The sequence below is a fragment of the Miniopterus natalensis genome, chromosome 1, assembly GCF_054644295.1.
Source record: "Miniopterus natalensis isolate mMinNat1 chromosome 1, mMinNat1.hap1, whole genome shotgun sequence".
NCBI lineage: Eukaryota > Metazoa > Chordata > Mammalia > Chiroptera > Miniopteridae > Miniopterus > Miniopterus natalensis.
The window spans coordinates 119672081-119695797 of record NC_142081.1 but is presented as its reverse complement, the minus strand read 5'-3'; the positions used below and the strand labels follow the sequence as shown (position 1 = coordinate 119695797).

General features: G+C 35.8%; 1 protein-coding gene across 1 annotated transcript in view; it reads right to left on the bottom strand.

Annotated features, from left to right (window-relative positions):
• The window catches only part of MALRD1 (MAM and LDL receptor class A domain containing 1), a 543727-nt gene that overhangs the window by 252120 nt on the left and 267890 nt on the right, over window positions 1-23717 (bottom strand). The window contains 2 exon segments of the mRNA XM_087815868.1: window positions 14658-14815; window positions 16784-17029. Coding sequence (XP_087671994.1) covers window positions 14658-14815; window positions 16784-17029 — 404 coding nt within the window.

Genomic DNA, 23717 nt, shown 5'->3' with positions numbered 1-23717 from the left:
GGGAATAATGTTTTCCTAATGGATTATGCTGACATACCTCAATGCCCTTCCTTTACTTTAAAAACAAACATCGTAGTTTTACCTGGGTATTTATTTGTCCTGAATAACCCACCTTGTGACAGCATTCTGCTTTTCTAACATTATCTCCTAAATGACAGACATCCTTAGCCAGGTTATGGGAAGCAAACAATAACAGCTTCTGCTCTAAGCTTAATGCAGGACAGAATCTCATCGTGGCTCAGCTATCAGGGAGCACAGACACGAAGTTCCACGCACGCCATCCAAACAGACAGTGTGTGAGAACAAACGAGAGAATGAGCTCTGGCAGCAAAGACAAGGGCACTTCAGCGGAAACGAAATGAAAATTCCCAATTAGAATAGCGATGAATCACCCATGTTTGGATGATACATATTCTAATATGGTTACATTTATTTTTAACAAATATAAATAGATATCCTCAGTATTACTTTTCTCCTTTTTCTAGGCTTACTTTTCATTAGCAATTAATAGAAAAAAATTACCTAAAACTTGTTAAATGCTTTGTAGTTTCTGAAGAACACTCTCACCCATTATTACAGCATTTGATGATCCTAAAACTATTTTAGCTCATATTATGACCATTTTTAAAACACAGAGAGAGGGCAGGTCATAGATGCTAAGTGATTTACCTAAGGTCATGAATAATAAGTGGTAGAGCTGGGATTCAAATCTAAGTCTCTCTACCTGCCTATCTGTCTAGTGATCTTCTGCCATAACCAGAAGCCTGCTCTGATATCCTATCAGCTAACACCTCACACTTTGGGAAATGAGCTGATATAAGTCACCATGTCTTTTGATTGCTCTGGCAAGAAAGAAAAAAAGAAAGAAAGAAAGAAAGAAAGAAAGAAAGAAAGAAAGAAAGAAAGAAAGAAAGAAAGAAAGAAAGAAAGAAAGAAAGAAAGAAAGAAAATGGATCCAAATTGCTATGTTTGGGCAGGTTATCTGAAACAGGAGCATATTCTGCTTTGGAAGAATAAGGCACCTGATTCCTTGAAAGGTTGAAAGGAAGGTCAAAAGTGAAGCAAAGGCATAAGACCGTGAATGAATTATGTTTCTCCTCCTGTGTACTACAATTCTAACCAGATACAAGCCTTCTGTAAAATGTGACATACACATAAGCCTTGTGATGGTAGTTTTGTTTTCCCTTAATGGATTGTCTCAAAGGGAAATGTGGTTTTCTCCCTCTGTTGGAAACAGCAAGGAAACTGTAGCAGGGCAGCAAGCCAGGGATCTCAGAGCCCCAGGCAGCAACTGGAACACAATAACCAAGGGCCAGACATATAGGTAAGTAAAAGTACACGGCACTAAGAAACAGCTGCCTGAGAAACAACTCAGTGGTGGATAATAAATAAATAAAAAATTCAAAATATGAGCTAATTGTGACCTTCAAAGAGGGAAGGAAGATGGTCCTCCTTGTTGAATGGTAATTTCCATAGAAAAGGTGATTCTGTTCATATAACTCCTTCTATGTTCTACAAGTTATCACTTCCTTCATCAAAAATATCAAGGAAAGAGTGTAAAGATTTCTTACCAAACTCATAAATATTTTGAAAGTTACAGTAATGTTAATAGATGCAAAAGACCACTAATGCCTCATTTCAAATCAGTTATTTTCACAATCCTTTCTTAGCATTGGCTTTTTGGTGTCAGCATGGAATACCTACTGAATAAAATGCTAATTACCATATTGAATACATATGTAGACCTTCTATTCACATGGATATATTATAGGAAATTACAAGGTAAAATTAGTAAATTTGCCTTTTCTTCTTTGTGCATATAATTTCATATATTTCCAGAGCAATTACCACATAGGAGAAAGTACAAATGGACTAATTGGGTATTGTGCCTGTGTAATGATTCTGATTCTAGCAATTCACTTTGAAGTTATTAAACTTAACAGAACTATTCTGAAGTTCTGACTTAAAAGAGAATTTAAGCCTGGCCGCCATGGCTCAGAGGTTGAGCATCAACCTAGGATCCAGGAGATCATGGTTCAATTCCTGGTCAGGGCACATGTCTGGGTTGTGCAGGAGGCAGCTGATTGGTGACGACTCTCTTATCATTGATGTTTGTCTCTCTCTCCCTCCCCCTTCCTCTCTCTTAAATCAATAAAGACATTAAAAAAGAGAGAGAATTTAAGTAATTTATATTATTGTGTGCAAAATAAAATGTAATATGGAGCTACCTTTTCCCCAGAGATCTAGGAAAACTAAGAGAATCTATAGTAATCTGTCAGTCTTTTTGAACCATGCACTGTCATTTACTTGTCTCTATGTTTGCATTGATAAAATTTTCTTAGAAATTTAATAGTGCCTAAGTTACACAGAATAAGCTCTTATACGTGCCTACAAAGTTTCAAGGGAAAAAGTGGGGGATTTTCAAGAAAGCAGGATATATCAAAACATTCTAGCATGAAATAGAAGGTAGTACATCTTATCTAAAGATAAATTATCTAGGAAAAATATCTGTAGATACATGTCAATGCTGTGCCTTTAACCATTTCACAAAATATAAAATCCTTATTCAAGTACTAAGCTATCCATTTAAAAGTATTGTATAAGTTTTTTCAAATGATGTTTATTACTACATGGATAGAATAGTAATAAAAAAGCATAAGTGCACTCTAACTATATATCTGTAAAAATAAAACTGTTCACAATCTCTCCACATCTAGGTAAACAAAATAAATTGAAAAATGTTCATTTCTATGTTTCCATCATTTTAGTGTTCAAATGTAGACAGAAAAATTTTTAAATTCCTCTGATTTTGACTACTTTTTTCTTAATTTATCTTCTGGTTAAATTTTTTTTTCAAAGAAAAAAACCACAAAAGAAACAAAATTGCTTTGCAAAAGCTTAGCTTGTTTACTGGGAGTATCATTTTCTCTTTCTCAATTAGCTGTACTTGTGTGTTTGTGTACGTTCTTTTGACTACAAAGAAAAGTTAGCTCCAATGCTAATGAAGCTAAGAAAGTTATTAATTTCAATATTCTACCTCATCTTTTAGAGCTTTTCTCAAAAATAACTTAAGCGACCCCGCCCCACCAAAGAAGTCCTCTTCCTTGACCTAAAGAGTCTTCTCACCAGCCTGTCACCATTTAGGAGCCATATGAACTTCTAACTTTGGTGAGATTGTATTTGCTGAATGATCCCCAGAGAAGTCAAAACGAGTCAAAATAACTCATTAAAAATATGACCCCTAAAATCCTTAGGGCTCATGAATGTTGATGAAAGGAAATTCATGAATTCACAGGAAATATTCTTTTACCCTTCTTTTTAACATCACATCTCTATGTCACTTCAATTGCTAGCACTCAGAATAATGGCCCTTCAACTCATAAAACTGAAGAATTCAGTAAGCTCTCTTGCCACCAGCAGGTTAACATAAAAGAAGACAGAACAATGTACAGTGATCATCTGTAGTATATAATAAGTGGCATATCTTGAGTGGAAAATAAAATTTATAGGTACTTGTAGCCCATAACAAAAGTCTTCAATGAGTCATTCATGGAAATTTGAATGTTAAAGCCTTCATAGCCATGGTCTGATCCATAAAGTAGATCCATAAATAGATGGTCTAATTTATCAAAAGAACAGTAATTCAGCCAAGTTTGCTTTTAATATATTTCTGTTTTTCTATTCTTAACAGAGTAATATCAACCACAACATGATACAGGGTTTGAAATTAGGACCACAAAAGTAGTGACTTTAAGTGGAATGAAAATTGTTTCTAGACTGCATATGTAATTCCATATACAGCTCCCACTCAAAATTTCTACCCCAAATCTTCAACTTTGTAAATTATTTTTATTATGTGTTTATATATTATACTCCCTGTTTATATTTAAGCTTGATATATTATGAACTTCTCATTTTTTCTAACAAATATAATATGTGTTTACAGCAAGCCATTCATTATAGAGGACACAAAAGTAAATTGTACTTGTATCCAACCTTCAGGAAAGTGGTAGTAGGTGACAAGTTCCAAAAGAATGTAGAAAAAGATCTTAAAAAGTTATGTACAATGAGAAAGCATGGATATGAGCATAGAAGAAAAATGTGTATGGAAATCATGGTTATTTCTGCTTAATGAGAAATATTTTAAGGAAAAAACTAAATTTAGCCAAGGTGTTACGTTGGAAAGCTTGCCCTTAGGAAAGATGAACAATGATGTCCCCCAGAAGAGAAAAGAGATTTCAGAACACCACAGATGAAGGGAGGCAAATAGGAGAGTATAAAATGCATTTTTAATGGGGCATAAACATTGGCTCGTAGGGAGTAAAATCTTAGATATCCCAATGGTTTGTGGCCTTCTAAAGCCAAGAAAAATTTTATTCTTCAATATTTAATTAATCTAGTTGTTTTTTTGTATCACATGAGCAGCACTGATGTGAAGTTCTTTAAATTTTATAAAATATATGCAAGATGAGTGCTACAAAATGTTGAGAATAGATGAGTCTGGAGAACCTTCTCTTAATTGATTATTCAATTTTAAGTCTTATCACAAGAGTTGACCATTGTGTGCCTATTGATTGGCATTGATTATCTTGTCAATGCTGTTTATGTTTGATCCTAAGTGATTTTCTGTAAAACCTGGACTTTGAGAACTAAATAAAAAATTTATATTTTTAATTTAATTCTACAAAAGTTATTCAACATGTGTCAGTTGACAAAAAGGGAATAATGTCAACAATTTCTGAATGAATATCTAGCAACTAAGTTGAAATTTATTTTCTCATATCAAGCAGAAGTTAAAAAAAGTTAAGCTCATTAAATATAATTTTACCAATTTAATTTTCAATTGTTTTTCTTTTGCTGTTCAAAAAGCAGTTTTAAATTACTTTTAAATTTGTGTAGACTGCTATTATCAGTCTTTATACAAACCACTAATTTGCATTTATAATTTGAAACATTACAATTTATTTAAGGTAAATACAAGTTAATAAATGTAGTTATAAAGTTAGATTTTGTAATATTTTCAGCAATAAAGATAAGAAACTTAAAAAAAATAAAGTTAGATTAAAGCTAGAGATAAGTTACAATGAAAAACAACTGAAAATTACAAAACAATAAAAGTGATGCTGAGTTATCTAACAAAAATAGCTTCACAGTATCTGATATACAAATGTATTATATAAAGTATAAAGAGTTAAGTAACTGCTTACTTCATTATTTTATTAATATTATATTTTTAATTACTAACTGATAACTGGTAAATTCAGAATCCAATGAATGCATTTTATATTTCTCTACCTCTCTGTGTTCTCTCATTTGAAATGGCCTCCCTTCTTTCCTCTATTTATCCAAATTCTTCTTAATTTCAAGATCAGGTTTCCTCTAAACACTTTCAGTCCATAAATAGTTTAATAGCTGTCAAATATCTAACATATTAAATGGTTTGTTCTATATAGTTGGCATGTACTTTTACTCATTCAATTATAATGCCCACTGTATGTCCAGCACTAGGCTTCACGCTAGAAGCAGGACTTTAAACGAGGCAGATGCGTCCTCTCGGCCAGGAGAGCTCCCTAGACATCAGCGGACAGAGCTTTATACAGACAGAGCATCACGCAGTGTAGCGGGGCCATGACGCAGAGACGCAGTGGCACAGGAACGCAGTGCCCCTCAATTCTTCCCATCCCATGAAACTCAGAGGCCCCTGTTTCTGGAATGCAGCACAGGAAGTCGTAAGTCACCCTTTCAGAAAGGGTATAATTTTAGAAAGACGACAATAAAATATTGAAGAACAATCTGTTTCTAATGGGAGGGAGCTGACTGTTTCTGATTTTAGAAAGACCAACTGCCATACTGCCGCATTTGCAGCATTTAAGTCTACGCTAAGCTCACAGACTCCATGACAGGGAGAGCGTGTTTAGTACAAGCTCACTGCAGGTTTGCTGGAATGCATGAATGGAATCAAGCAGTGAAAGAGTTGGATTGAGCTGGCAATTCCGTATTTGCAAAGGCGTGTTGCTGTCTGAAATTAAAGGAACCGAGTTAGCAACAGACAGTCTAAGTTAGTGCAGAGTGTATCTTAAATTGTCCAGCTTTTCTTTATTTATGCCTTTCACGCAATGCTATCCACAGAGTTGGAATCATAGCAGAAGTGGCCAAGGAGTTTTGGTGACACAATTCATAGGTTATTAAAGAAATATTTTTGACTTCTTTAGAAGATGTGGAGAGTTGCACTCATCTGGAAGATCTCAATTTAAGCCTATGTCTTCATTGTTAAAAAATAGGTTTTAAACATTTCTTTTAACTAAAATTCACCAAAGATTACAAATAAGAATGTGTTATATACCCATCTTTTATGGAGATAATATTGCTAATATTATTAGGATTTTAATTATTTAATTTGATGATGCACATGACAGTAAATTATAGAGGCTTTCTCTACTCCAACTCTGTGATCTAGAATTAGTACAAATAGATTGCCAATCTTGTAGCAGCCTCTGAGTCAGAGATGTGAGTCAGTTAAAACAGTGGGTCCACAGATAAGCAATTTTAACCTCTTTTGGTAGAAGTATGTGTTGCAAACCTCACAGGAAATTAACAGAGCAGGTGTCAAAAATTAATTGATGAGAATTTAGGAGTTCCAAATAGAGTTACTATTACTTGCCAAAGATTATTATGATTTTTCAGACAATATCCTAAAAAAAATGAAATGAAACCAAAAAAAAAAGAATGTTTGCCATGACAACTTTCTTTAAAACTACTAAAATGCAAATATTACCAGAAATGACCAAAAGTTAAAGTGAAATGAATTGACACTCAGGATTCCTAAATAGGGTAGTTCTGTACAAAACAATTGTGCCTATGAATTTTCTGTAGGAAAATTAACAATAACCATGTGAAGCTACTGGCCAACTATATCTTAAACTAGGCAAGTTACAATATTGTTTTTCTTCTCTGCCTATCCTAGATCTTATATTAAATAAAAAGTCAATAGCTGTGACTACTTAAGGCATTTGAAAGGACACTCCTGAATTGGGGTGACAAATCTCTCAATATATTAACCCACAAGCAGTCAGTTTGGAAGTTGCTGACTCCACCTGGCTGCAAGCCTGCTATTCAGCCACTGAAATTGCTCTTTGCTGTGGCAGAACCGAAGCCCATTTACATTTAGCATGGCCTGAAATTGCTTCAGATAGAATATTATTTAATCTTCAGTGTTTTTATGTTTCAATCATAGGGAATTAGAGTTGATTCATGAAAAAACTTGCTATTCAGGTAGGGCATATTGATTTTTCTTAATAAATAAATGAATGTAGACACTAAACATATAAGATAGACACCCTTATAAAATTAAAAACTTTCAAGAGCCCTTGGTTTTCAAAAGCTTGGTTTTTAAGAGGAATGTAAAATGGATGTGTTGTCACCCTTAGCTAGTTATTGATGGGAAGGGGAGCAAAGGAAAAGTCAGACATTGTTGAGCATATTTAGCTGGGAAGCAGAAGCCTGCTTGTTTCACCAGGAAGCTATAGCTTCACACCCCAAGAAATTGCAGCATTGACCTTCCAAGGGGATCAACACCCCTTCCTTCAACCTTCTGGTTCAGGTTCTGGGTTGTGTGTGGGATGGGAGAGCATGGAGAAAGAATGACATACACAATAAAGTAAAAATGGTGCAGGGGGAGGTTCTGGGCCACAGAGGCCTGTGGGTCTAACCTGGGAAAGGGGTCAGTCATCAGAGGGTGGATCCCAACAGAAGCCCGAAAAATCTTGGGAAGCTAATTAGTTATTTTGAACAAGGTCCTGGATATAACACCAGAAGACAAAGAGCGCTCTCTCTCTCTCTCTCTCTCTCTTTCTCTCTCTCATTCTTGCTCAGGACCCACACTTGCCCTGTTCATTCATGTTCTCTCCTGCCCAGGAACAAGCGACTATAAGGGTCTAGTGGCCATGTGGGGCCTGAGACAGCCTGTTTGGGCTCCCAAGGACTATGAAGCAGAAACTCTGGGCATTGACTTTTGCCTGGGCCCTGCTGAAGACAAGATTGGCCTTTTTCCATGGCGTGATGGAGGTAAATGGGACATCGGAAGACCAGGGACAGGGGCATCCATCACCAATAAGCCACCTTGCCACATCGCAATTTCCCACAGGTGGATCCTTGAAATGCTTTTCTCCCGATCCCTGAAAGAGCCTATTTCCCACCCACAACAGATGGAGGAAATATGTCTTTATTCTTGCTAACTCCAAATAAAACTTGGTATTTTCTTCAATTGTGAATACAGGCAATAAGCCATAGCTGTGACTCTCTCATCAATGATAGTAACAAATACTTCATATAATATTAAAGTGCTGTGGCTACCTCATCACTCTTTTTAAAGAACAGTAGTTATTTTATCTTCTGTGAGATCTTGTCATTTAACATACATTTATTAAGTCATAATTTTGGATTTAAAAATATTTTAATAATTAGTATTAATTTACTGTTCCTGCATAATTCTAATATTTTTTTACATTTATAACAGTATTCTGAGAACTAATTCTATTAACCAGACCACCAAAGAGGACTATAACACACACAAACACCCACACACACGATAAGCCCCAGATCTTGAAGAACTCTGCTTTTAATTTAAGAATGTCTCAATTTTCAAAGAGGACAAAATTGTTATTGACCAAGTTTGATCATATGAGAGGAAGATTCTGAAAGAACAGATGTTTGCAATAGTTTTAAAGATTTCATGCTTGAATAATAATTAATATAATTAATTAGGAGACTCATCTAGGTAGTTTTCTTCTTATAAAAATCAAATTACATTGTTTTAAATTCATTTCTCCTTACCAACATAAAATGCAGTTATTAAATATTATTTTGGAATTTTTAAATTATATTAGATATGAGGGAGAGTGACTTAAATAAAAACAATTACTGTTAATAGATATTGACAAGCTAAATTAGAAAAATAAATAAAACAGCAGAAGCTGCTGAACATGATCATGTCCCCTCTGTAACCTGTGTGTGGAACAAGCCTATGGATTTATTAATATGTTGAGATGGAAATCTCTAACTTGTATGATTTAGGAGCCCTGGAAAACATTGATGGACAGTAATATCTCTGCCCCCTGAGTACTAGAATGATTTAAATTCAAATAGTAGAACTTAAAAAGCAATGGTTAAGAGTGTGGATTTTGAAGTAAGAATTGACTTCTAATCCTTTCTATTTATGTGACCTGGGTTTCAATTTCCTGGTCTGTAAAATTAGGACAAAGTATTCACCTCGCCAATTTGCTTTGAAGACTGAGTTAATATCTGTAAAAGACTTACGCATTGCATGGAAGGAAGGGAGCAGCCAATACCTGGAAGCTCTAAGAATGTAGCAGCAGTGGGGGTCAAAACAAAGTGAAAGCAGCTATCCTCGGAGAATAATGGTGTGAAGGGCTGACCATATGCCTCTCTTGTAAAGCAAAAACTCCTGGGATCAATTAAACTAAGATGTTAGCATCCTAAAGAAATCTTTTCTTCATGACAGAAGGGACTCCAGGGGCACTGGCTGGGTAGGAGTCTTAGTGGGAAGTAGTAGAGGCATCTGAAAGAGGTAAGAGATGTGGGAAAGAAGCGAGAAGTTTTTTTAAAAAAATCTTACTTAGTTGAAAATATGCCTGGAACAAATATTTCCATGTTCTCCAGGGTGATAAAAAAAAAAAAAAAAAACATTTGTTATGTATAAATCAGGGCATTATGATCTGGTGGCAACTAATTTAATAAATCCTGAGTGTGTTGATATCTTGCATGGCTCCATCTTGAAATGCAAAGATCAACTTTTCTCCCTTGATTTGGTCAAGGAGCACAATGCAGCATAGCTCACACCAGGCAGGTTGAATTGTTAAGGCGCTAACACAAGTCTGAAAACAAACAAACAAAATTCTGATCCTGAAAGTTTAGTTTCATTGCTTTATAGTCCAAAATCCACATGACAATCTAAAAAAAGCAATTTCCCAGATTATATATCAATGCAGATTCTATGTATTGTCTCTAGCCATATTTTCTAAATCCTTTTATCTGAAACAATTAGAAAATGCCAGCAATGAGAGTAAAATAGCAACATATATTCAGTAAACAGAAGAGATCAAAATATGCCTAAGTCTGAAAATCTGTGTGAAACACTCTAATATGTAGGCACACGGAGTTTTAGCAGCTACAGCAGATGTGACTCTCAGAGCAGGATGTGTGTGCCCGGGAAGGGGTGGTGGTCGGTTAGGAAGGATGGGGAATGCTCGCTTTTGCCAGTTGACAACTAAGGCTCATCGTTGTCAAGGCTGAGAGTAAAAGATGACTTAGTCTGCTAAGAAGGCAAAGGAATCTGGCCTTTCGTTTGTTGATTTGACATTTTCTACTGCCTATTGAACAAAATTTGTATTTCCATATTCAACATGATCTTTACATAGAATTTCCAGAAAGTCAAGTACAAGAGCTGTAAATTAGAAGTCAGAAGAATTGGATTCGTATCCTAGCTTTTTTCTTAAAATACCATGTGAGCTGGGGCGAGAAATATAACCTCATAGTCTTAGTTCCTTCATCTGTAAAATGAATGGTTTAGATTAAACGTATTTCAAGGACCCCACCAGCTCTAAAATTCTCTGAATCACTAAGCAAGATAAAGCAATGAACTAATTTAATTATGATCTTTCAGCATAACTAGGCTGCTATAATCAGGAGGGCTCTCCTGAAACACATCATTTTTCCCACCTCTGGCTTGAATATATTATGCTTTCTATCATGATGGTATAGTGGATAGCCCTGAATGCCTTCAGTCAAATAGATTCAGATTCCCTACAGCACACAGTCATCTTGATTAAAATAACAGTTTATTACAGATGGAGTAGTTCCAAAACACAATAGTGCTCTTCAGGTAGCAGGTGTTCCTGTGTTTTATTCAAATGGCCAGCTGACGAGATGCAAAGGTGTTTTGTTTCTTGATGAGTAAACAGGCTTTTACCCATGACAACAGATTGTCAGACACAGGTAAATGAAAATATTCTCCCCAAATTCTTTTAGTGTATTTAAATCTACATATTATTTATCATTCATCCCATCAGAAAACAAGTGACTGGAAATATAAGTAAAATTAAATATATTTATAAAAACAAGTTAACTGTTATACTGCAGAACTTTCACTCTTCTCCTGAGCACTTGCTTAATCTTTTGTTTTAAATCTTAGATGATCTGAAAAGCAATATATTTAAATTGGATGAGAAATTTAATACTGAATGTAAATGAATTAAAAGGCAGGTGAAAATGATCAATGTCATCAAGAATAAATATACTATTTTTAAAATGAATTATTACTAAATTTGGAAAAAGTCATGGCCCATGGATTTTAATTTAGGTCATCAACACCCAATCTTGCTCCATAAAAAGAAGTCAAACAGACTGAGTAACATTCTAATCTTAATTTTTATAATACCTGAGTTTAACTCGAGGCTCATTTAGTTACTTATAACCTTGGACTTACTACCTAGTCCATCTGAGTTTTCAGTAAGGAAGGCAGTGGAAAGCAGAGATCACAGACAGTTCCTGTGCACTGAATCCCACTCTCAAAGTGGCTCAGCCCAAGTAGTGAGTGTTAGGCAACAGCCCTTCTACTTGACAAACTCTTTAAACTCATAATAAAACTAATTACATTTTTTAAAGTTGTTATATCTCTTGAAAAAGTTTAGCTGCTTCATTTCATCTTTTTGTTTGTTTGTTTTTTACATTTATAACTAAAGCAATCTTCAGAGGAAAGAAAAATATTAAGGTTAATTTCTCAACAAAATACTTCTTCCATCTCCTTATAATTCATTAGTCATTTTAAGACACCAAAATTACATTTGTTCCAATTTGACCTCTTTAAGGCAAAGTAGTTCTCATGCCATTGAAGGCAAGAAATATAGAAGTGTAATATATACATTATGTAAAATAGTACTGCTCTTTACTAAATATTTCCTAAAGCAATAGATTTTCTTTGTTGGGGTTTTCTTGAATTCACTCCTTTATTATAGGAATAGTTTAAGAGTTACACATATCCATTCTAAGAACTATTATTCATTTTCTTTTCCTTAAAAAAAAAAAAATTCTATGCAATGAATTTGGATCTCAGTAAAATGAAATCTCCATCTCATTATGAGAGTGAAACACTATTATCAGTAAGAGACACTTGTGGATTCTGAGGGATGAACAAATAAGTTTTGGATGTAAATATACCTGAATTCCAACTCCCAGCCTGTCACTGACTGTCTAGGTAGCCATTGGACAGTTATGCTCTTTCTATGAGACTCCTTCATTCCCTGCTGTAGTAAAACTGGGACTCACATTGTTTAACTCAGAAGGTTGTGCCAAGAATTACATGAAATAGTATGTGTTGATGTTCAATAAATGGTATATGATTGGTTTTTGATAAATGTATCTATTATCGTGTATTATTGTAGTTGTGTTCTGTAATCAATACTGACCTTTAAAACTGTATTATTATTAAATTCTATTCAGTGGTTATGTGACTCTTGCATCTGACTGCATGTCTGTATTTCAGATTTAGATTACAAATTCTCAGATTAGACTTTAATGCTGTGCATGTAAGGCCTAACAGCCCTTCCCTCATCCCAAACAAGGATTGCCTCGAGCTTGGCAGCGGGCTCTAGGAGGGTCCCACTCTTTTCCTTCTGTCCCTTCATCCATCAGTCCCTTTTCTGAAGAGCTGGGGTGGGAGACACAGAGACTAACACCTCAAGGCCTTGCTCCCAGGAGTTTATAATCTATCTGTTGAAAGAGAATAATTATAATGAAGAGCCAGTGAGCAGGAAGAACTTTTGGAACTGTGAGGGACACTCAGTTTAAAAGATGAGAGCTAAAGAAAGGAAAAAAATAAAGGCCAATTCCCTACCCCTATTGTGTTTGCCATCTGGCTGGGATGCTTTCAGGCTAATGAGCAGGGTAAATCCAGCCTGCTTTCACAAACAGAGAAGCCTAACGAGTGCTATGTAATGATTAAAAATAGGTATCAGATTAACTAGCAGAACAAAATGATGCCCCTAAAAGTCATGAAGAAAGAATCAATATACATTATGAAAAGTTTTCTCCTTGGAAATTAATGTCACTAAATAAGAATAGATATACGTTTCTTAAATAAGTTTTTTTTTAATATGGTAGGGAGATAGGTTTTTAAAAATGTGGTTAAATGTCCCTAGGAATGAACTAGAGGAGCAAATTTATTTATTTATTTTAAATATATCTTTATTGATTTTTAGAGAGACGAAAGGAGGGGGAGAGAGAGAGATAGAAACATCAATGATGAGAGAGTCATTGATCGAGGCCGCAACCAGGGCATGTGTCCTGACAGGAAATCGAACCCCGATCGCCTGGATCCCAGGTCGACGCCCAACCCCTGAGCCACACCCGGCTGGGCCAGAGGAGCAAATTAACATGACTTGTTAGGAAGACATATCTCAAAATAGCTTGACTATGCATTTTATAGTAATAGAATGTGTGTTTCTATAATATAAGAGAGCTGAAATGTAAACATGAATGAAACAAATAATAAAAGCAAAGTGTGCAGAGCTGAACCAAACCCTTCACATGGCACACACCACGCAAATATCCCATTCAGCGGATACTAGTAAAACACCCTGGTGAGAACTGTAAGCATTATGTTTTAGTAAGTCTCCCAATTTAAATATAAGAATAAATCACTGTGATATTTGTTGCATGTATTTGATCAGGCTGGCTTTTCTGCATTAGTATAGCAGAGTCCTAAATTGTAAAGCTAACTCAGGTTTCAGATAAAACATGGACTGTGCAGACACAGGAGCCCTGCTATTCTGGCCAGGCATTTTCCATCAGTGCTCGGGCGCTGCAGCAGAGCTCATGTGCAATGAAGCAGCAGTGGCCTCTAGAGCATGGTTTTAAAGTCAGTTTCTTAAAATTCTAACTAGATTCTTGAAATGAACACACACACACACACACACACACACACACACACACGCTCATCTCCTTTTTGCTTCTGTTTGAACTTGCCAAAGAGTAAAGGTATATGAACCAAGTCTCATTAATATTAATACAATACTTGTTATTTTGCTCTCCGAATACTGTCACTTTATTATACTAAATTAAAGCCCTGACAGAAACATCCAATTAATCCTCAGTAAGAAAATGCATTACGGTGTCACAGTTAATAAGCAGTTCAAAGTAATCACACCTTGATCACTCTCCTGAGTGGTGCAGTATTTTGCATGGTGCGCTTAGAACCAGAATGTCTAATATCAGTTCCCTTAGCGATCACTTACATGGGAGTTAAGTGGATAGTCATTCTTCTTTCAGATGTACAAATATTCTACTTTCTTTTACTAAGAAGGGTAGCAAAGAAAATATCTAAGTAGAAAGAAGAAACTTACCTGTCTTAGACCAAATGAGAACATCAAGTGTCTCTGGGATTCAATTATAATCATAGGGGGTGATGTTGAGCTCCAAGTTTCTTTATAGGCCCAGCTTACTGAACTCCACAGAGCATCTGAACCACAGTAACAGCTAAAGGAGGCTTCCTCTGGCCCACTTAGAAGAGTTATAATTAAAACCTTTTTTGGCCATGTAGGAAACTTCACTAAACTCAGAGGCATCATGAGCAAAGATCTTACCTTAATGAGAATCTGAATGGATCCCGTGGCTTTTGCAGAAATGAAATACCAGAAGCTCATGGTGCAAGCAGCGCTGGATTCCTGCCACACAGCACTCTTGAGGTGCGCCTTGTCACCCCGCAGGCCCACTGGAGTAGCCTCCAGATACAAGAAGTGCCCTAGGAACAAGGACAGGATTCAAATAGGACAAAAATAACAACGAGGGAATTATTTTAGCTTTTGCATCTGTGAGTTGTTTTTAAATTAAAATATAGTTGACATATGGATGGCCAACAGACACATGAAAAGATGTTCAATATCACTAATCATCAGGGAAATGCAAATCAAACCACAATGAGATGTCACCTCACACCTGTCAGGGTGGCTATCATGAAAAAGACAAGAAATAATAAGTGTTGGCGAGGATTTGGAGAAAAGAAAATCCTTATGCACTGTTGGTGGAAATGTAAATTGGTGCAGCCACTGTGGAAAATGGTATGGAGGTTCCTCAAAAAATTAAAAATAGAACTACCATATGATCCAGTAATTCCACTCCTGGGTGTTTAAAGAAAGTGAAAATAGTATTTCATAAAGATATATGCACTCCTATGCCCATTGAAACATTATTTACAACAACCAAGATATGGAAGCAACCTAGATGTCCATAAATGGATGAATGGTTAGAGTTTTTAATTATATTTCATATGATCTGAGCTGCAAAACAAAAGGGAAATCTAAGAGCCTTGCCTCTACTCACTGACGGAATAATTTCCAACCCTGTGCTTTTAGCAAGGTACTTCACAGTATTCAGATTAACTCATCTGACAGGAAATTTACAACATTGTATCAACAAGATAGTTATAGAAATCATTTAATGGACCCTCTAAACTATCCAGTTATTGAAAAACAAAACAAAGATGACCTACGAAATATAAATAAGGCTTTCAAAAATTCAGTCATCAGTAGAGTGCATAAATAAAACACCGAGAATTTTAATAGGCAACACAATAGGAAACATATTGAGTTTTATACTTGTGTATCCAAATATCCAAAACATTTTATGTATGTAGAGCTGAGTGTTTGGGTGGAACTTAGACCTTCCTTTTTCTGGCTTGGTCAAGCTGACTTGGAGAGCTTTGTCTTTTCATAGGCCTGTGGAATTTCAATATTTAGACATCTTTTTTCTACTTTGTAGCACCCAGGAACTCAGGGCCCCTTCTTTATTTGACCAATGCCCTATGTCCCTTCACCAGGGAGTCTGAGACTTGATCTCAGCTCTTCATTGCAAAAAGGAGCAATCCCAACACCTTTAACACATGAATCTTACAGTGACATCTGCACAGCACCTCTACAGCTTCCACACTCCTTTCCCTGCACACACATCATCTCATTTGATCTCTACAACCCGTTTGGCACATAGGGCAAATTTTACAACTGCCTTTTGAGAGATGAGGATTTTGAGAGTCTGAAAAGATCAAATGAGTGGCCCGATTCAGGGTGCCTCATTCAGGAAATGTACCTTACGGCAGCAAAAGTTATCATCTACGGACAGTTATCAACAGAAGATTAGATTTTGATTACTCACTGTTATGGGTTGACTTGTGTTCCCTAAGAGATGTTCAAGTCCTAATCTCCCATCCCGATAAATATGACCTTATTTGAAAATAGGGTCTTTGCCAGTGATCAAGTTAAAATAAGATCATTAGAGTGGGCCTTAATTCAATATGGCTGTGTCCTAATAGAAGGGGAAAATTTGGACACAGAAGCAGACATGCATGGAGGCAATATAATGTGAAGACACCAGAGCATATCATCTGCAAGCCAAGAACTGTGAGGTTACCAGAGGCCAGGAGAAAGGCATGGAACAGATGAATCTCTCTCTTAGCCCTCAAATCCAGTCCCACTGACGCTTGGTTGCACAATTTTAGCCTCCCACACTGTGAGACAACAAATGTTTGTTGCTTCTACTATCTGGTCGGTGGCACTTGGCTATGGCAGACCTAGGAGTCACATACACTCATTTAATGTTTGACTTACTTGCCATGGCACCACAGTGGTCTCTGCAGGGCTCTCCAGTTTCTGTCAGGGAAGATAACTCGATGCTCACTGTGAATGATTAGAGTGGCTGTAACAACCTAACAACCTACCATTTTCATTTCCAAGTGTGTGGTCTTTGTGAGGTCTTAGGCTTTGATGAGAGCCAACCCCCAAAACCCAATCAAAGTTTTCAGCCAGGGAGTTTTGCCAGCCACACCAGCCTCTTTCAAAAGTACAGGAGCCCCCACATTCATTTTCGTCAGTGGAATCTCCACAGTCATCTACAAAATTACAGCTTTGCTCTGGATTATAACATTTGCCATTCTGACATTCCAGAGAGCCATGTGGGCAGTAACCTGAAAAACAGAAAACAAAACGAAACAAAAGGGTGAGGAAACACTACTAACACATTAGTGAAGTTAAAAGGTAGTAAAAGTAGATTCACTTTAATATATAAATAAATAAGATGTTCTTAGGAGTTTGCGTTACCTGACCCCTATCTCTCTGTCTTAATTCTCCCCAGGGTTCTGGCCTAAAAATCACTCACAAGGATCATTCAAATGAAAAAAAAAAAAGAAAGAAATATCATCTTATTGATCTAGTAAAGTACCCCAAGTCTCCTCAAATACAGCACTTCTTATACGCTATGTTCAAGGATGTAAATGAGGTCTAAAAGCCAAAGTGAGGCTTTCCATTTTTTAAACCTGAAACAAAATCTTTAGGGGGCTAGGAGCTCATGTATTATGGGGCATTTGGAAGTACATTCCATCAGCATCCATGCACTCCTATATTTATCAGAAGCCAAGCCTATATATGATACTTTCTCAAAGCAAGGACAAGAATATACCAGTAAAACAGAATTATCCAATATATTTTTCTCCACAATGCAAAATTATTTGCCAATTGTTTTGAATTTTAGAAGCAATTTCCCTATGGATCAAGGTCAACCATAAAGAAGTTTTCACAAAGCTTAAGATAAAGAGCAAAACTTTCAAAGACCTGCGTTTGAACTATGATGCTGATAATTATCAGTTATGTGACTTGATGAATTTTCAGTTTCCTTATTTAAAAAGAGAAAAAATAACAATAAACATAGAGAAGTTAAGCTAGTTAAAAAGACTACTGTCTATATCTCCAGCGCCTAGAACAGTGCCTGGCCCTTAGTAAATGATCAGCAAATATTAGCCAAATAAAATGAACAAGTGAAATCATAAAACAGTTCAATATGCACGAAGGTATTATTATTATTATCCTGCTCCAATATTATAATAGAACCATGGTAACAAAATTTCAGTAGGAAAAGTTACTTAGAGATCCAACTGGGGATGTTAGCTTCCCATTTGCTGTGACACAATAGTATCGGAAATTGTCTTCCTATCCATCTTCCCCAGCTGCCTCACAGATGAGCTGATAATTCCACTTCTAGATGATAGTTTCCATTGCCTGGGGAAAGTTGCTTGGTGGTTGAGGGTTGTGTGGGTTAGAGGTAGGAGGTGATTCAGGGATTTGTCGAGAGATGTTTTGGGAGCTGGAAACTACTGCTAATAAAACCCTATCTACCAAAAAAAGAAACATTCCAATTAAAAAATGGGCAAAGGACCTGAATAGACATTTCTCCAAAGAGGACATACAGATGGCCAAGAGGCATATGAAAAGATGCTGAATGTCACTAATCATCAGAGAGATGCAAATTAAAACCACAATAAGATATCACTTCACACCTGTCAGAATGGCTCCATCAATAAATCAACAAAGGACACTTGTTGGCGAGGGTGTGGAGAAAGGGGAACCCTCATGCACTGCTGGTGGGAATGCAGACTGGTGCAGCTACTATGGAAAGCAGTATGGAGGTTCCCCCCCAAAATTAAAAATGGAACTGCCGTTTGACCCAGCAGTTCCACTTCTGGGAACACATTGAAAGAAACTGGATTACCGGGGCGGGAGGAGGTGGAAGAAGGTATAGTGGGGATAAATGGTGATGGGAGGAGACTTGACTTGGGGTGGTGAACACACAATACAATACACAGTTGATGTATTATAGAACTGTACACCTGAAACCTATATAATTTTATCAACCAACATCATCCCAATAAATTCAATGAAATATAAAAATCATGAAATAATAAAACAAAACCTTATCTAGAAGCTTTTATGTCCTAAATCAGTCTCACATTGAAGACTATAGATGACTAAGAGGCAAGAAGTAGGAGAAGATTAATGGAATGCCATGTAGGAACCACTGGGGAGGAGACTGGTGTTCTGAAGCGTCCTAGCAATTTTGTACACTAAATTGTTCCTGAGCTGCGTGTTCAAGATTGCCTAATTAAATGACCTCTATAATTACAAAGCCTTTGAAAATAAATTTAAACTGTGCATTATGCCTCTAACAAAACTTTCCGTCTGGGTTAACTGCTAATTTTTCCTTTTCTTGCAATGTGGATTTAAACGATTTTTACTTAGATGCTCAGTTTGGTTTTAGCAAATTGGGGGTAAGACAAAAGACCTTTAGTGTTTCACTTACAGAGCTTGATTCTAAATTATAACATTAAAGCATTTTTTGAGCTACACAGAAACGGAGATCACTTACGTTAACCCTCACACTTATAGATGAAAAAAATGAGGATTATAGATATTAAATGACTTGCGGAGTTTTCAAGAGCAGAGATGCAATTTGGACCCAGGTCTACTGTCTAAAGAATTATTTTTGAAATCCACTGACTTGAAAAGAAGAGCAGTGATATCAGGTCAACTATCACAACAAACACCACCACCAAGGAACAAAAGTGGTGGTGTTGACTATGAGATGAATTATTTCTCATGGGACTGTGGAGAACCTGAGAAATTACTAGATCATTTAATTGTATATAAGTTGGCGTTGGTATTGATTCTGTCAAATCCAATTTGTTTGGGGAGTAAAAACAAACTGGTCCTGAAAACACTTTCTCCAAAGTGACTAAATCAAGCTAAAATCTAATTCTTTTAAAGGAAACAAGAAAATAATTTGAGCATGTTTCTAATTGGGAACACATTATAGATTGCAATATATTACATAATCAATATAGCTAATATTTTAGAATAATCAAAGTGATTAAGTTTTACATTTCTAAAATAAATAGCTGCATAATTTTAAAATACAATAATTCAAATATTACATAACGTTAATTCTGAATAGAAAGCCCTCTACATTAATAAAGTTTCACTGCTATAATGCATTCTACCCATAAAATAAAGCACAACATTTTTTGACAAATATCAAGGGATAATATCAACTAATATTATTCACCTATTTCCAAATGATTTTCCTTGCCTGTTGTTTTGTCCAAAGAAATCAGCTACCTACAAGGAGGGTGCATATCTTTAAGTGATTCTGATATTAAAGCTCTTATGAAATTGTGCAACTTTGATTTTTACAAAAGTAAATATTGTTTAAATTGGGAAGTGACCCTCTATGTGGGCAGTTTAGTTTTGTAAAAAGTAATAAATTATGTGGAATTTAAAGCAAAAGGCAGCGAACAAACAAAACGAACAAAAAACCCCCCAACACACTGATAGATACAGACAACGGAATGGAGGTTACCAGAGGGCAAGGGGGTTACAGGCAGGACACAGAGGGTCAAGAGGATTGAACATACGGTGATGGGAGGAGACTGGACTTTCAGTGGTGAGCACACAAAGGACTATACAGAGGTCGTATTATAAAGTTGTATGCCTGAAGTTTATATTATGTTATTAACTGACGTTACCTTAATAAATTTAATAAAAACAAATACATGGAAAAATATTTTAATAGGCAACTCAAAAAAATAATAAATTGTAAAAGTTACAAACCTCCAGTGCAAATCTTAGAGGCTTCTGAAACTCAACATGCTTAAATTCAGTCTCTGAATTTTGCCCTTTATAACTCCAATTACTCAGAGGCAAAAGAAAAAAACTCTTGTAAGGAGCTAGTAGAGCCTGATTCCACTTTTTGATGTTTGACTTGATTGCTGACAGCTCTTCCCCTTGTGCTCCGTATCTGGGAAAGCTGATTAAAAAGCCCAAGTTCTTATCATAATAGTAGGTTCAAACCACACAAGCCTCTATCTGTGCACAGGATCCCTCACCCTGTTCCCATCCCCTAACCACCAAAAAACTCTAAGCCACTTTCCTTTCCTTGCTCTCTAAAACTACTTTTGTACTTAGCTATCCTGATCTCCCAGAAAGGGAGTAACAGACTTTTTTAAACCCTCTTGGTGTGTATGTGCATGAAAATCCTCTTATAACAGGATTTTCCCAAGCTTAGGAGCTGTAATAATAATAAATCTTTTTATCTCATAACTCATAATATTTTAATGAATTATATGAATTATCAATCTTACCATTAGAATATATCTATCATTTCTACTGTTGCTATTTTGATTTTAACAACTATCATTTTGTGTGATATTATTGCAATGCTTTCTTTCCTGTTCTCTGTGTCCTGCCCCTGTCCTGTATGGTCCATTAAACAGTAAAGAACCATGGTGATATTTTAATATAAATTGAATGTCACTCCTCTGCCTCAAACTCTACTATATTTAAATGCTGTTCCCCATTACAGAGAACCAGGTCTTCTTGGGAAATGGTCTATTTGGGGATGAGGAAAAGAGAGTTCAAGATGAGCCTGAGGATTCTTTATTTCTTGATACAGAAAATAATAAAGTGATCAAAAAAGTTATGACATTGTGATGACAGGTTTAAAGAGATCGTTTTTAAGGGAACTTACTGGCCAAATTAGAGACAATTTGATCATCAAAAGATTAATGAGAAGACTTTTGCTCCTAGCACATACACAGTAAGCAAGAGGAAGAGGATATGAAGTTTTCCTTCAGCCATAAACAAGTAGAAACCTGGGCAAAATATATGAAACAAGTGTTTTCAGATAATTGAGCAACAGGAAGCACAGGATTGTGATCTCTTAGGGAAAGGGGGAAAAGTGACCATGATCATCCCAGATTTCTGCTTGAGGCACTTTCTAGACTGTAGCTCCTAAAGGTTAGCACATCAGACAATGAGGCTTTACTGAGTTGAGAAGACAGAGTCTGGAACAGCTAGAATTTGTAAGGCAGGGTGGTGATGGAAAGAGAGCTATAGAGAGAGAGATCCAGAGAATATGCTGAAGTCTTTGGCTGAATTCTAATTTTCATAGTTATAAGGTAGAATCCACAAAGAGAGACAGGACAATTCCTAAGAGAAAAATTACCAGACTTCACATAGGGCCAGATACCGTTAAGTTTCTGTCAGCATGAAGAGCCCTTGCCAAATAAGCAGGGCATTCAGTAGGGACTCCAGAAGGGGTACACTTTAGTAATGACACCAACTCTAGAAGGAAGTAGACTCTAGACTGTGGATTGGCAAACTACAGCGTCAAGACCACATCTGGCCTGACACCTACGTAACTAAATAATGTTTTTTTGGGCCTTAGCCATGCTCACTTGTTTACATACTGTCTATGATTAGGTTACTTGAAGACCGTATGGCCCACAAAGCTAAACATATTCACTCTCTGAACATCTTTTCCTCTTAAACTAAACCTGTCTTTAAACTAGAATGGCTTTGAAAAGAAGATTAAATAAATGTTCCCTTAAGTTTAAAGAAAAATAGTGAAGAAAAAATCTCCTGACTTGTTTTAAACCTATTTTTAAGCAAAAACTTAAAAACAAGCGTCAAAAGGATCAAACAGAACTTTAAGCAACTTAATTAAGTGCCTCTAGAACAAAGTTCAATGCTTTTTAAAGGAATATGGGAAACTTCAGCACTCAGCAACATAAAATTCACAATGTCTAGCATCAAATTAAAAATCACTAGGATGCGAAGAAGCAGGAAAATGTGATGTATAATCAGAAAAATTAGTAAATAGAAACAAGTATAGATACTACAGAGATGATGAGATTATCAGGCAAAGAAGCTACAGCAGCTGTCATAACTATGCTTAATGTGTTCATCTACAATTCTACAAAATCTGCAGAAAGATATTTTTACTAACAAGTAAGTTTAGGAAGATTATATATCATCAATATACAAAAATCAATTACATTTTTGTATTCTAGAAATAAACAACTGGAATCTGAAATTAAAAAAAAATCCTTTAAGATAGCATACTAAAACAGGAAACTCTTGGGATAAATTTAACAAAATATACACTTGGCCTTTACATTGACAATGATAAAACATTGGTTAAAAAAGAGACCCTAAATAAATATAAGGTTTATGATTATAAACCTCAATATTATTCAGAACTCAATTTTATCTATAATTAAAATATAATTCCAATCCAAATTTCACTAGGATTTAGTAAAAAATAACAAAATGATCCTAAAATGTATTTGGAAATACAAAGTACCTAGATTAGCTTAATAGTTGGCAGACTTATAATAACTGATTTTAATACTTAATATAAAGCTATAATAATTAAAACTATGTGGGGTTGCTATATATAGACAGACTAATCAGTGGGTCAGGGTACAGAGTTTATAAATAGGCTCACAAACATATGATCAATCGATTTTTAAAAAATGATGATGTTATGCCTGATTGTAGTCTCGATCCCCAGTAGGGTGTGTGTAGGAGGCAACTGATCAATGATTCTCTCTCATCATTGATGTTTCTCTCTCTCTCTCCTTTTCCCTTCCTCTTTCTGAAATCAATAAAAATATTTTTTTCTAAAAAATGGTGATGTTAGTATGTAGTATTTTTCCCAAAAATGCATAAACTGAATTTATGAGGAGAAACAAACATAAATTGGGGTATTCCACAAAATAAAAGGCCTACATTTTTCAAATATGTCAATGTAAAAAAAAGACAAAGAAAGTCTTGCACTGTTTCTGCGAATTGAAAACTATTACAACATTTTTTTTAATATAAAATTTTAAAAGTTAAAAAAGAAAACCTTCCAATGGCTCCCTATCTCACTCAGAGGAAAAGCTAAATCCTTAAAATGGGCAACAGGTACCCCACAGTCTTGCTCCCATTTTCTCTCTCTTATCATTGTCCTCCAGACTAAGGCCACCCGTCACACATCTGCAG